Source organism: Symphalangus syndactylus, chromosome 2 (assembly GCF_028878055.3).
Source record: "Symphalangus syndactylus isolate Jambi chromosome 2, NHGRI_mSymSyn1-v2.1_pri, whole genome shotgun sequence".
NCBI lineage: Eukaryota > Metazoa > Chordata > Mammalia > Primates > Hylobatidae > Symphalangus > Symphalangus syndactylus.
In genome coordinates, this window is record NC_072424.2 from 43209251 (window position 1) to 43224774 (window position 15524).

Sequence of the window (15524 nt, forward strand, 5' to 3'; positions counted from 1 at the left end):
CCCGCCCCAGATGCTACTGATGATGAGGATCATGCTGAAAGCAGCTAAAATTTATTAAGCATTTTCCAACGTTGTAATAGGCACTGGGTGTACTGAATCTTATTTAATCTTCACCATAATGCTATGAGATTGATGGCTGTTATTATTCCCATTTTATAGATGAGGAAACTGAGGCTTAGCAAGGTTAACTGACTAACCACAGAAGACACATCTAGTAAGCGTCAGAACAGCAACTCAAACCCAAGTTATACTAAGTCTAGGGATGTTGGTGGGTGTTGTTGCTTCCTAAAGTCTGTTAGCAAATGCTGTAGGTGATTTTATTCCCTTTTAACTTCCCCTAATGAAGATTTTCTATAAAGAAATTGAAACCATGAGAACTACGGGCTATTTTGTGCTTTTGTCAGCATGTGCCTGGGTGTTTCCCAGGTAAGTTGTGAAGCTTGGCATTCTCTTACCTGGAAGATTCCTGCAGTAGAGGGCAGTCCATGGATACTCTTCCATGCTGTTTGTAGTGGGTCATCAGGGTTTCAAGGGTTAGCCTTATTTCTCCAGTTAGAATATAAAGTCTCTGAGGGCAAACACCCTTTCTTATCTTTATTGATAACTTCGATAATTTTATTGCCATAGCTGGATGAAAAAGCCCCCAAAGACAATCCGTTTGTCTTTGTTTTAGGTCTGTATATTCTCCAGGCAACCTTTGTACACAAGAGCATCTTGCTGCAGGCAGGGACTGTTTTGTGTCTTCTTGGCTGGGGTCATGTGGCAAAGTGGAAGGATCCTGGGTTGAGGAGCCAGAGCCAGGACCTGTATTCCAGCTTTCCTGCTTGCTTCTGCAAGACTTTTCAATGAGCCTTCTACCTTTTATTGAAGCTCAGTTTCTCCATTTGCAGAATAGGTGTAGAAACCTTACTAGGTGTTCTGAGGATTAAAAATGACATGATGTGTCAAGTGGCTGGTTCACAGTGAGCATTTAGGAAATGAAGAGATGGTTCACCTCTGCTTCTGTAGTGTGAGCACAGGGCCTTGCACAGAATGCATACACAATCAGTGTGTCTTGATAATAATGCTTTGGTTCTTTGGCACCTGAACCTAAGGAGGGAGCAACTGTGAAGTCTTTTAAAACGTGAGGCTTTTTATCAACAATGTCCATCATTGCTAGACTTGGCATAGGAAGGCAGACCTGGAAACTGACTGTTTGGTTCTTGAATCCTGCTTCAGTTCATAAAACCTGATGTTTGGTACAGGTAAGTATTGGTAATATCAACCTCATAATCAGATATACAATGATCACATTCATTAGTCTGTTAATAAACAAAGGATAACAAAGAATAGACCCAATACCCTTGCTAGAATACTTTTCCTTTTATAACACAACAATTTACAGTATTTCATATATACAGTTATCTGTCAGTATGCTATAGAGATTCGTCCAGGACCCCACATATACCCAAATCTGAGCAGACTGACGTCCTGCAGCAGGCCCTGCAGTACTCACATATAGGAAAAGTTGGCCATCCACATATGCAGCTTCCACATCCTACAGATGCTGTATTTTTGCTCCGAGTTTGGTTGAAAAAAATCTACATGTACGTGGACCCTCACAGCTCAAATGTGTGTTGTTCAAGGGGCAACTGTATTTTAAAATTTAATCTTAAGAACAACTTAATGGGCTGGGTGCGGTGGTTCATGCCTGTAATCCCAGCACTTTGGGAGGCCAAGGTGGGTGGATCACCTGAGGTCAGGAGTTTGAGACCAGCCTGGCCAACATGGCGAAACCCAGTCTCTACTAAAAATACAAAAACTAGCCAGGCGTGGTGGCATGCACCTGTAATCCCAGCTGCTAGGGAGGCTGAGGCAGCTGAATTGCTTGAATGCGGGAGGTGGAGGTTGCAGTGAGCCAAGATTGTGCCATTGCACTCCAGCGTGGGCAACAGAGCGAGACTCCATCTCAAAACCAAACCAAACCAAACCAAAACAAAACAAAACAAAAAACAATTAATGTAAGTAGGTTTTTTGTTTTTGTTTTTTTGAGACAGAGTCTTACTCTGTCACCTAGGCTGGAGTGCAGTAGCACAATCTTGGTTCACTGCAACCTCTGCCTCCCAGATTCAAGAGATTCTCATGCCTCAGCCTCTCAAGTAGCTGGGACTGCAGGCACGCACCACAACACCTGGCTAATTTTTGTATTTTTTTAGTAGAGACAGGGTTTCACCATGTTGGCCGGGCTGGTCTCGAACTCCTGACCTCAAGTAATCCGCCTGCCTTGGCCTCTCATAGTGCTGGGATTATAGGTGTGAGCCACCATGCCCGGACTAAAGTAGTATTTTTAATTCCCTTTTATGGATGAGTAAACCGAGGCTGACAAATTAAGGGACTTCTCAATTTGCACAGCTCTGCCAAAGTTTGGATTCAAATTGAGTTCTTCTCACCCGGCTTTTTGTTGCTTTCCTGCAGCCACCAGGCACATATACAACTCAAGTCAGAAGTGTGTGCCAGATGCCAACTGAGCCAGAGTCCTTGTAAGCCTATAATATAGGCAAATTGTGTGTGTGTGTGTGTTTATATGTGTGTTTGTGTAAATATAAACACAGAGATACTAATTTTATATATTAGTATATAAATGTATAATGCCAACCTATTTCTAGATAGTCTGAAGACAATATAGATTTAAAAAAATACTTTCATTGAATTTTTGCTGTGAGCTTGATATTATATTGAATGTTTTAGTGGTTTTATCTTGGTTTGAAGAAAACTCATTACAGAAATTTGTACTGTAATTTCAGTGGTTGGATGTCGTGCTTTTATACCTGATATATTCAAAAATTGCCTAAAGTTAGGGTAAAAATAAATAAGGATAGATAAAAGTAGCTAATACGATATATTCACTGGATGAGTGATGCGAGCCAAGGTCTTGCATTTATTACAGTGAGGTGCTAATGATCTGATGTGGTCCATGGCCTCAGAGCCTGTGCTCAGGGATTATTGATTTTGGGCCTGTATATATGTGTTCCACCTCAGTTATTAAACAAATGCCACCGAGAAGAGAGGTTTTCTCAGAAAAGATGGTGTTTGCAGTGTTTTGTATTACCTTTTTGGTAGGTTAGTATATATATTCAGTTACAAGTTCAAAACTTCTTAAGGAAAATAAGCAATTCCTGAACAAGCCAGTATTATGAACTGAAGTATTTAAGTTATGTATTTGCGAAAGACCCAAAGTCTTTTTACTGAATGGAGCCTCTGTTCCCTCATTCCTGAGCATGGTATGGGTCTGTACTGCAGATGTCTGTATAATATATGATGTGGTAAATACATAGCCTCAGGGATTTTGTGGTTTAAAAGAAAAGTTGAGAGGGAACTGTGGACTGGCTGTAAGAGCAGAGACCTCTCCTGCCATATCAAACCCGCCCTGCTTTCCCATTTTCAAGCTCTAACAGACTGCTTTTCAGCTTTTTAACCTTTTTTTTTCCAGCCATACACAGCACTTCTTCATCTCGTTTACCTATATTGTGGACTATGGCCCTACCTTGATTCTCCTGAGAATCCAAAATGCTTTCATTCATGACCTCTCACTGGTAGACATTGTATAGCGACTGCTTCAGAGGAAAAATGGCTCTGTGTCCTGGGCTTGCCTTTATTATTTTGAGGTTATATATTTATGATTTAAACAGTTAAGATGTCTTGCTTTTATCTCATGAATTTCGGAATCTGCCCTATTTTGAGTTATCTGGATTTTCTAAAGAGAAGGCTCCAAATGTGCTGAATGCCACAATTAGACAGCTTTGTTTTGGTTCTGTAGACACAACCATATTTGGGAAACACAAATAGGCCAGTTTTTGCATTTAAGACTTGTCTTGGTTAACAATGCGTGTTTTAGAAACTGTGTGTGCCCGGAGTTTTACATATAAAGGATTTGAGAAGGAGCTCAGGGCTCTGGAATGCCATGAAGTTGGGTTAGAAGCAGGGACTTGGCAGTGAGCAGGCACTGGGAGCAATGGGGGTAGTTTGTGTGTTGTCACCTGGCAGCTCCTGCTGACTATTTTAAGATGAAATGTTTTGGTGCGATTACTTCTTTAGGAAATCTGGCTGAACAGTCGAGTCCGTTTATTGCCCCCTTCATCCTCCTAAGGAACTTCATGGGAGTAGTTTGGCTTCATTAAACAAAAGCAATCACTGATGAGGAATGTTAGAATTCCACAAGTTCTGTGGAAGATGGCATCAGGTGGCTCTGCCATGTTCTAATGGACATGACTGTCAGTGGCATTTTTAGCTTGTCTCCTAGAATTTTTTCTTTCAGGTTCTAAATATTACACAATTGCATATCAAATGTCATGTAGGAGCTAAAAAGGATATTCGTCATTAGAAAAGAAATGTATTATAACCACATTATAAACAGTTTGGAAAATAGAAAAAAGAAGTTACCCATAATTCCGTGCTACCACCATCACTATTAGAATTTGGATGTATTTTCTTTTTACTATATATATGCGTTTTGCCTATTATATAATTATAATCACAGAGCCGGGCACAATGGCTCATGCTTGTAATCCCAGCCCTTTGGGAGTCTGAGGCAGGCAGATCACCTGAGGTCAAGAGTTCGAGACTAGCCTGGCCAACATGGTGAAACCCTGTCTCTACTAAAAATACAAAAATTATCCAGGCGTGGTGGTGTGTGCATGTAGTCCTAGCTACTCAGGAGGCTGAGGCAGGAGGATCGCTTCAACCCAAGAGGCAGAGGTTGCAGTGAGCAGAGATCGTGCCACTGCACTCCAGCCTAGGCAACAAAGTGAGACTCCATCTCAAAAAAAAAAAAAAAAAAAAAAAATTGTAATCACAAATGTCACACAGACTTATACCCTGCTGTAGTCACCTAATCTTATGAGAAGTCTTTTCCCATGTTGTATGGTCTATGTTAGTTATTCTCATAACTGTTCAGCAGTCCCCGCAGTGGGTGTGTGGTCAGGTAATCAGCCCCTGTGTTATTGAACACCAGAGGATTTCAAGGCTTTCACTATTACTAATAAAGCTACGGTAAACATCTCTGTATGTATAGCTATTGTCATTCAAGCTTCTTTCTTTAGATTCTCCTAAAGCACAGGGGTATGGGTTACATAGCTCTTGGTGTGTATTGCTGAAGATAATGATAAAAATGTAGTGTCATTGGCTGTGTAGGAAAAAGCCAATGTCTTTGCATTTGCCCACATTGTTAGTTTTAAAACATTTTTGGACTAATGTAAGAAGTAGAAAAAATGGTTAGTCATTATTTTAATATATTTTTTAACTAGTTGGGTTAAGTAAACGTTTTCTCATAGATTTGTTTATTATTTGCATTTTGTCTTCTGGGAATCATTTCTTCATGTGTCTAAAAATATTTTTCTTGGCAATTAGTATGATTACATTAGATTAAGGATATTAACTCATCTATTTTGTTTGCTGCAAGCCACGCATTTTAATATGTTAGACAATGTAATATATAATTACAAATTATCTCCTAAATTCTGTTGTTTGAAGCACAATACTGCATTTATAAGACTTGAAACTGTTTGGGGGGCTGAATTTGCTTATTGGGTTGGAAGTCAACATTTTATATTTATTTAAAGGTTCCACTCAAGTATAAAAGTAAAAAAATAAAATGATTGCAGATTTATTGGTGGTAAATGTTCTAGCTCCAGATCTGCCCCTTCTCTGGCATGGACCTGGAACAAGAGTTTGATATTGGTAGTGGAGTTTGGGCATGGGCTTTCTGAATATTGTGATCATAAATAGGTCTTATTAAAATGAGTTCTTGGCTGGGTGTGGTGGCTCACGCCTGTAAATCCCAGCACTTTGGGAGGCTGAGGCGGGTGGGTCACTTGAGGTCAGGAGTTCAAGACCAGCCTGGCCAACATGGTGAAACCCCATCTTTACTAAAAATACAAAAATTAGGCAAGGTGGCACGTGCTTCTAATCCCAGCTACTTAGGAGACTGAGGCACGAGAATCACTTGAACCCAGGGGGCGGAGGTTGCAGTGAACCGAGATTGTGCCACTGTACTCCAGCCTGGATGAGAGGACAAGACTCTTGTCTCCAAAATAAAAGAGTTCTTCATCTTCATGACTTTTAATAGGAATCAAAACCAAAACTATTTCTAGCCAGTGTAACTACAGAAAATAAAATAAAATAAAAACTAGATGAAAATAAAAAACCTTTAGTTTTTGTTGGGCTAGTGCATCTGGCTATTGGGATTGGCCTTAAATTTGAGGAGATGAGGGAAAGGGCATTAGTGGGAAGCAACAAGATTAAAGGCTTAGAAATGGGAACTCTTGTCAGAATTCAGTGGGAATAGCAAGTATGGTACATGTGGAGTTTAGGGCTCATGGGAGGATGTGAGGGAGATGAGACTGGAAAAATAACTGGGACGTGATCCCTCAGGGTCTTATGGCACATTAAATTTGGACTGGAATTTTTAGATCAATGTTTCCAAAAGTGTGACATTTGAGGTGATTTTAAAAGGTATGTCATTGAACATTGGAAAATTTTGGTACTCATTCCTTGATTCTCTCTGTCATGCAGAATTTATTCCTTTTCCTTTTGTGCTCCCATGACACTTAAGCCAGATTGCTAGCAGAAGGGTTATCCCACTGTATTATATTTAAATGGACCACATCCGCCACCCTACAGCCCTGTGTTGGCCTCAAAGACAGCAATCCTGCCTGCCACCCTACAACCCTGTGTTGGCCTCAAAGACAGCAATCCTGTCTGATCACGTTGGTCCCCCCCTGGGCCAAGCACTTTCCTGGGTGCAAAGTAGGTACTAAAGAAATGTTTTTGAATTGTATCATCAGGCCTGTGTTTTAGATATAATATTCTTTCCCGGAAGCTTTGCTGCATTTCCCTTGCCCGCCATACTGCCCAGCCAACCCCTCTGAGTGTATAGGAGCCCTGTGGAATTTTTTTCCCCATTGAAATTTGACCCAGGTTGAAGTGAAAGTTGGGGAGTGCATAGGTGGGTGCCAGCACAGTGGCTGGCGGGGGCTCATGGAACCTCCTTCCAACACAGTTGGAAAACCAGGAAAATGGGCTGGGTAACCTATATAGATGCTTCTGGTTCTAAAGAAGTGAGCATGTAGTTGGAACAGAATAAAGACCAGCTGAGGGCCCTCTGGCTCCCTAAACTCCTGAAGAACTGCAGAGGCCCTGTTCTAGAAGGATCCTCATGGCCCAGTGTAAATCAGTTCACAGTGACACTTAGAAATCAAGACCAGAAAGTGTGGGGAGGAGGAAGGAGTTAACTGTCTTAATGCAGTGGAAAGATCAGTGAAGCCCGGACCAGTGCAGAAACCGTTGGACTTGGCCATGCATGTGCACTGGAAGCCTTTCTGAAGGCCATTTCAGATAATTGGTTAGAACGGAAACCGAGTTGGAGGGACTCCAGGAGGAAATGAGAGGATGTGGAGGATGGCCTTTCTGATGTGTTTTCCTATTGCTCCCTCTCCAGAAACATTGGTCTTTTTACAGAAACTTCGTGCTTGTTGTGTTCTGACCTCCCAGGAGTGTCATGGGATTCTAGACTGAAGTTAATGTCAGGGTCAAGTTTATCCCACTTTCTTCCCCTTGAAAGGAAGTATCAGCGACTCAGTGTTTATCCTTTCTGGCTTTCTGAAGAGCCTTCTGCACCCTTTGCAATAATGTAGAGGGTGCATTTGAAGAGAAATGACATTAATAGAGATTGAGAAGAGAAGGAGCTGTTGAAAAATTGGAGAAACGTGGCTCTGCTAGTGGATCTGCAAAGTACAAAGAAATAAGGCCAAGCATTTATTCTGGGGCTCTGTGCGCTGTCTCTATTCTTTTCAAGCTGTTGGAAGTAGCTGTATGTATATAAAGTCAAGTCCCAGATTATATATATATATATATTTTAAAATACAGAGTCTCACTCTGTTACCCAGGCTAGAGTGCAGTGACACAATCTTGGCTCACTGCAACCTCTGAGGCCTCCTGGGTCCAAGTGACCCTCCCACCTCAGCCTCCAGAGTAGCTGGGACTACAGGCGTGCACCACCACACCCAGCTAATTTTTGTATTTTTGGTGGAGATAGGGCATCCGCATGTTACCTAGGCTGGTCTTGAACTCTAGACTCAAGCAGTCTGCCTGCCTCGGCCTCCCAAGTGCTGGGATTACAGGTGTGAGCCATGGCGCCCAGTACCAGACTGGGTTTTTTTGTTTTCGTTTTTGAGACAGAGTCTTGTTCTGTGACCCAGGTTGGAGTGCAGTGGTGCAAGCTCAGCTCACTGCAACGTCCGCCTCCCGAGTTCAAGTGATTCTCCTGCCTCTGCCTCCAGAGTAGCTGGAACTACAGGCGTCCACCACCATGCCCGGCTAATTTTTGTATTTTTAGTAGAGATGGGGTTTCACCATGTTGTCCAGGCTGGTCTTGAACTCCTGACCTCAAGCACCGGCCTCCCAAGGTGCTGGGATTATAGGCGTGAGTCATTGCGCCTGGCCCAAGATTGGATTTTAAAGCTAAGGCATAACCAGCATTTTGTTCAAGTGGGGAGCTGTCTCCCTTTTAAGGAGCCACGGTGGAGTTAATGAGGCTCTTGGTTATCTTGAAGTTAAGACTCTGAAGTTAGGTTCTGGAGGTTAAACAGAGGCAAGAGCAAAGGCCGTGACTGAGCACCTACAGCATGCCCAGTGCTGAGGATGATGCAGTTTTTCCTTTCCAGATATTTACAATCTATTGTTGGGGATGGGGGAGCTATGGAGTCAAAACACCATAGTGCATAGGAGAAGCTGGAGCATGCTGGCTAGGAGATTTAAAGGCTCTTTGTTTTCCAAGAACCTTTGCAGGACCTTGAATTCATTTTTACAGACATACTCAATTTCTCCCTAGTCATATATCCCTAAACTATCCATATAAGGACTTACTTTCCTTTCCCAGTAACCAACCCATATTTAGTTGATTGTTTTTGAGCTTGAAGCATGAGTACAACTTTGGCTTTTTAGTAATTAATCACTTTATGTCATCAAAACTTATCTTAGAATTATAGGGTCAATGGAATTGGCGGGGTGGGGGGACAATATGAACGATTAATTATCTGGATGCTTTCGTAACGACTCTGGCCACTTCATATCTTGTTCTTCTCATGGAATGTCTGTGTTGATGCCGTGGTACTTTGACCAAGTACGGCAGGTCCAAGCAGCTCAAAGTGTGGAATGGCAGTTTGACTCCCCGCTGGCACACCCAAGCTGTGACACTGCAACTCACTAAGGGGATTTACTGCCCACTTGCAGTTGTCTGATTTTGCCACTAGATGGTACACTGTCCTTTTGGCCTTTACCCAAAGGTGCCTGGCTCATTTGGAGGGGACTTGTAAGAGACATTCCAAAGACGTGCCATCATGTACTCAACCAAATCAGGCTCTTTACAGCTTAGTTTTTAAATAAATATTAAGTGTTACAGGTTTTTATGTAAAATAAACTCTCAAGTTCTCATCTGATTGTAATGGCCCATATTATCTCTAAATAAACAGCAGGGACCAGACTATGATTTTCAAAGCTTTCAGTGTTCTGGTCAAGCTCAGTTTGTGTAGTTTCATGGATGCGTCCTCACTGCCCAGGCTCTGAGCACTTAAGGTTGTAGAGACACAACCACTGCTGAGCCACTTGGGATTCAGATCTGGTCAGCCTCATGTCAGGAGGGAGGAATGAAGATTCTCCTCTTCAGATGAAACCTTGGGGATTTCTCCTTCCCATCTTCTGCTGGTCAAGGTTCTTGGGTGGCAGATAACCAGAAACCACCTCTGGTGAACTCAAACTGAAAAGGGATTTATTGGCAAGATGTTGGGTAGTTCACGGAGTTTATGGAAGGTTGGAGAACTGCACTCAGAACTGGGGCAGGAATTCCAGGAGGCTGAGCTGGCTGGGATCAGAGCCAGAATCAGGCCCTGGAATAGTCTGGATAGGATGTTGCTGCTGTTGCCACCACAGGGGAGGACTGGACGCAGGGCACTGTCCTTGGCACTGCTGCCATTGCTGCAGTTCCTTTTCTTCAATCAGCTCATTCATCCTCAGCACTTTTAATTTTATTTTAAACTATCCCTTGTTTGTTAGTATCACCTGCTGCAGATTCAATCACCAGAGTGAGAACACACAACAGAACCTGCTACTCAAAAAGTCCTCATGTGCAAGAGCTGGTACTCACCTGTGCATTGTCATTGTCACATGCTATCGTCATACTAGCTCTTAAAATATCAAAGTAGTCTATTAACATCCAGGATCCATTCTCCTTCTACCCTCTCAGCATCCAGCCATTAAATGGTTAATAGCAGGCACAGGGAGGGGCCTCCCAGAGAGTGCTACAGCTGGTGTCTGCTCCAGTTGGTAGACATTTGTGGCAAAATGATGGTTAAATATTTTGAAGATTATCCCTGACTGTGTCTATTTTAGGTCAGTTTGTAAGTAAGGGGGCTGACACTTAGAAGTTAGTAGTTTCTATATTGAGAAATGTGAAATGTGCAAAGGGGTATCCGCATATGACAGTGATTACTCATCATGTATGAGTTGAGGTATCCTTTTTGTTTGGTTCATAAGACATCTCCATTCATTTCTTCTCCAGCCTAAGAATGCTGTGTGCTTTGTACTTGTTTTTTAAATTCAGATGAATTAAACTATACAAAGGGAATTGGTAAATGGATTATGGAGGGTTATTACAATGAAATACAGCCATTAAAATGATGGATATGCTGACTATATAGAATCCCAGAAAAATGTTCATGAAATATTTGATTTAAAAATTAGAACACAAAGCTGTCCAGATATTATGTTTACAACAGTGTACATGCTATTTATGTATCTAAAGGCTAGAAAGAACTTACAAAAGAATGAAAATAGTTTCAGTTAAGATAGCTTCACAGTTGAAACAAAAAGATTTCTTCAATAATGCTTTAAAAATTGAGGAAAGGCCAGGTGTGGTGGCTCACACCTGTAATCCCAGCACTTTCAGAGACTGAGGCAGAAGGATCGCTTGAGGCCAGGAGTTGAGGCCAGCCTGGGGAATAGAGAGACCCCATCTCCACAAAATAAAAATTTAAAAAATTAGTCAGGTGTGGTGGTGCATGACTGGTCCCAGCTACTTGGGAGGCTGAGGTGAGAGGATCACTTGAGCCCAAGAGGTCTTGAGGCTGCCGTGAGCCGTGATCACACCAGTGCACTCTAGCCTGGGTGATAGCGCAAGATCCTGTCTCGAAAAAAAAAAAGGAATAAAAACCTTAACATAATACAATTGCTCATGAAAATTATTTATAAAATAAAAGCATTTGGATGGTATCACAGCAACCCTTTTGATCCTGGGAGGCAAACTAAGGTATCAAAAACTTGGGATTGGAAAACATGAGGACCTACAGATAACAGCAGGTTGTGTGTTTCTCGATGGAAAGAACAAATGTTTCCACAGCTTAGAGAACCGTCTGTGGGGACAGCTATTGAAGGTCATAGATAGTCTCAGATGTATTTGACAGTAACAGAGGCAAAGTTACTGCTGATTTGGGCTGCAGAGATGGACTTAGAATGATTTCCTCTTCATCCCTAGCATTCGACTCTGTTAATTAGAAGGACAGTAAGCAAAGCAACCATCCAGAAAGGAAACCAGTGTCCAACTTCAGCTTTTTTAAAAGAAGAAGCTAAAGCATGTCTTCTTTTGCAGACCTTCATACCATATCTTCACATCCCTATTACAGAATTCGTGAACCGGGGGTTTCCTCTGTATCATTGCTTCTCACACCTTAAAATGCAAATGGAGCACCTGGGATTTTGTTAAAATGCCCATGCTGATTCAGTAGGTACAGGATGGAGTCTGAGCTTCTGCATTTTCTTTACTTTTTTTTTTTTTTTTTTTTTGGAGATGGAGTCTCACTCTGTCACCCAGGCTGGAGTGCAGTGGCACACACGAACTTGGCTCACTGCAACTTCCGCCTCCCAGGTTCAAGCAATTTTTCTGCCTCAGCCTCCCAAGTAGCTAGGATTACAGGCACCCACCACCACACCCGGCTGATTTTTGTATTTTAGTAGAGACAGGGTTTCACCATGTTGGTCAGGGTGGTGTCGAACTCCTGACCTCAGGTGATCCGCCCGTCTTGGCCTTCCAAAGTGCTGGAATTACAGGCGTGACTCACCATGCCCGGCCGCTTCTGCATTTTCAGTAAGCTCCCAGCTAATGTGAATGCTGCTGGCCTGTGGATCACACTTGAAATATCGAGGTTCTACATACCCCGAGGACTTGTTTTTCAGATTGTGTGACCTTCAGATGTGTTCAGTAAGACCTTATTAGTCGAAGTATGTACAAGACTTGTACTTTGAAAAAACTATAAAATATTACCAAGAGAAATTAAAGAAGTCCTGGAAAAAGGGAGAGATAGGTCATACTCATGAACTGGAAGACTCAATATTGTTAAAAATGTTACTTTTCCACAGATTGATCTATAGATTCAACATGATTCCAGTCAAAATCTCAACAGACTTTTTTTGGTAGAAATTGATAAGGTGGTTTTAAACTTTATATGAAAATGCCAAGGACCTGAAATAGCCAAAATGATTTTGGAAAAAAACTCAAGTTGGAAGACTCACTGTATTAGGCCATTCTTGCACAGCTATAAAGAAATACCAGAGACTGGGTCATTTACAAAGAAAAGAGGTTTAATTGGCTCACAGTTCTGTAAGCTAGCTGTACAGGAAGCGTGGTGCTGGCATCTGCTTGGCTTCTGGGGAGCCTCAGGAAGCTTCCCATCATGGTGGAAGGCAAAGGGGGAGCAGGCGTGTCACACGACAAGAGCATAAGTAAGGGTGGGGGAGGTGCCACATACTTTTAAATGACCAGGTCTTGTGAGAACTCGCTATTGCAGAGATAGCACCAGGCCATGAGAGATCCACCCCCATGATCCAAACACCTTCCACCAGGCCCACCTGCAACATCGGGGATTGCATTTTAACATGAGATTTGGGCAGGGACAAATATCTAAACTCTATCATTCATATTACCTGATTTCAAGGTTATGTAAAACTATAGTAATCAAGACAGTGAGTTATTAGATAAAGACAGCTCACTGAAACAGAAAAGAGTCCAGAAATTGACCCAGTCATATCTAACCAGTTGCTTTTCAGAAGTGTTATGCTAAACGAGAGAAACCAGACGCAAAGGGTTACCTATACAATGATACCATTTATATAAAATCCTGGAAAAGGTAAAACAATAGTAACAGAAAGCAGATCAGTCGTTAACAGGGACCTGAGATGGTACTTGGCTGTAGAGACACACATGGGAGCTTTTTGGGGTGATGGAAAGGCTGTATATTGTGATTGTGGTGGTGGTTATAGGATGTATATATTTGTCAAAACTCATCGAATTGTACAATTAAAATAGATTTTTCGGTTATATGCAAACTATAACTCAATAAAAGATCTGGATGTATATTAGGGCGTTGTCAGTACAATTTCAGCTTTCTTTGAGACCCTACTAAATTAAGGGGTTATCCATTTGAACATCAGGGATTGGTTCCACCTGCAGGTGGTAGAGCACAGTGCATAGGAACTTGGGCCAGAAAGTCAGGCTGTCTGGGTTCCAGTATCAGCTCCTCCACTGCAGCAAGCACGCAGCTTCACCTGTCTGTGTCTCAGTTTCCTCATCTGTGTAAACTAACCTGACATTAGTGGTTACCTCCTAGGGTTGTGAGGGTCAAATGCATTAATATATTTAAAGCATTTAGAACATTTCCTTGTACGTAGTAAGCTATATATAAGCATTCAGTATGATCAGTAAGTTCTCAAATCAGTTTGCGTTGTGATTTTACCTTTCTCCTAAAAAGTGTTTATTTCCCTTTCCTTTACCCTCTCTTTAAACCACGTGCACTCATGTAGCTTGAGGTTTTTAATAGAATGTTAGAGCTGAAAGGGATCTCAGATAACATCAGCACCAAGTATGGGCAACAAAACTAAAACCAGTGAGGTTGAATGATGTGCCCAAGGTCACAATAATATGTGGGTGACCACAAACCAGAAGCCTGGCCAGGTGACTTCTGGTTCAGCTCTGTTTTTGTCAAGGGTTACAGTGTTTGCATTTTTAATACTAACCATTGGGATTTATCGCGAACCTGCCATTCATCAATTGCATTGTGTGGTGTTTGTTTTTCTACAGAGCAGTTCAGCGCCCCAGTTGCAGACGACTTGTCCTGCCACCACCATGAGTTCTGGTAAGTCATTTTAAACTCATCTTTTATCTACCAAACTGGGCAGTTTACCCAGATTTCCCATGCACCCTGAAGGCCCCACTCTGGCATTTTATTATTTTTTGCCACCTGGGTGAATGCCAAAGCTTTGTCCTAAGTTGTCATCATCACCATCATCACCTTCATGGTTAATGATTTTTTGAGTGCCTGCTACTATTGCCAAAGAACTGTGCTATACAGTTCACATGCACATTAGCCCTCTCTTTATTGAGATGTAACTGGCCTACTATAAACCACAGATATTTTAAGTATACAAATTTGATAAAATTTGACATATGTGTACACCTCCATGGCATTTCTTAATCTGAGTGACTGCAGCAAAAGTAAACTGATTGGCCATAATTGCCCGAGGATGTGAACTAATCTAATGCTTCCTTCATCTAGGCTAGTAGAGCAGTTTGCTCCCCCTTTTGCTTTGCCTTTGGTAGTAAAAGTCAAGACCTAAAGAAATAATCAGTTTTGAGTATTTTTAGTTTTGAGCTGAGGTAGAAAACGTGGGTTAGGGAAGACAGAGATGGGAACAGATCCCTGCTCATCATGCAGCCAAGAGCTGTCAGCTTTCCAACCCAGAATTGGAGCAGAGAAGTTTCCATCTGGAGATTAAGCCCCACCTAGGCTACTGAGCATGCCCTGGAGCCTCCTGAGACCTGCAGGTGGGGCAGGCAGTGGGGTGGGAAGATGACCATGTGGATATCTTATTCCGGGTCTCCTAATCCTGCAGTATTTCATGAGTGTTGTCAGTGACCTCTGTGGATTAAAAATCACCCTTTTCCATTTGTTTGCATACAATGCCCTTTTAGCCAAGTTCTGAGCAGGACAGTATGTAGTTAAGACCTGGGAAGGCTCTGGGGTGGAATAGCTGAGGCCCACACCCTGACCTCATTGTTTACTGGCTGCATGGCTTTGGGCCCGTGGTGGACCCTTCTCTGCATTTTCCTCTGCAAAATGGACATAATAAAAGCACCGGTTCATTGGGATTTAGTGAGGATTAAGTGAGGCAATGCTTTTATTTATTTACTTTTGAGACAGAGTCTCGATCTGTCACCCAGGCTGGAGTGCAGTGGCGTGATCTTGGCTCACTCCAATCTCTGCCTCCTGAGTTCAAGTGATTCTCCTGCCTCAGCCTCCCGAGTAGCTGAGATTACAGGTGCCCATCACCACGCCTGGCTAATTTTTTTGTATTTTTAATAGAGACAGGGTTTCACCATGTTGACCAGGCTGGTCTCGGACTCCTTACCTCGGGTGATCCACCCTTCTCCGCCACTGTGCCTG

At 42.3% G+C, this 15524-nt stretch overlaps 1 protein-coding gene across 42 annotated transcripts in view; it reads left to right on the forward strand.

Annotated features, from left to right (window-relative positions):
- The window catches only part of SORBS1 (sorbin and SH3 domain containing 1), a 253422-nt gene that overhangs the window by 109132 nt on the left and 128766 nt on the right, over positions 1-15524 (forward strand). For all 42 annotated transcript variants that reach the window (XM_055254448.2, XM_055254471.2, XM_063628529.1 and 39 more), the window contains one exon: positions 14162-14216. In XM_055254448.2, the coding sequence (XP_055110423.2) occupies positions 14207-14216 (10 nt within the window). In that variant the 5' untranslated portion in view covers positions 14162-14206. Of the gene's footprint in view, positions 1-14161; positions 14217-15524 lie in introns of those variants that run through there.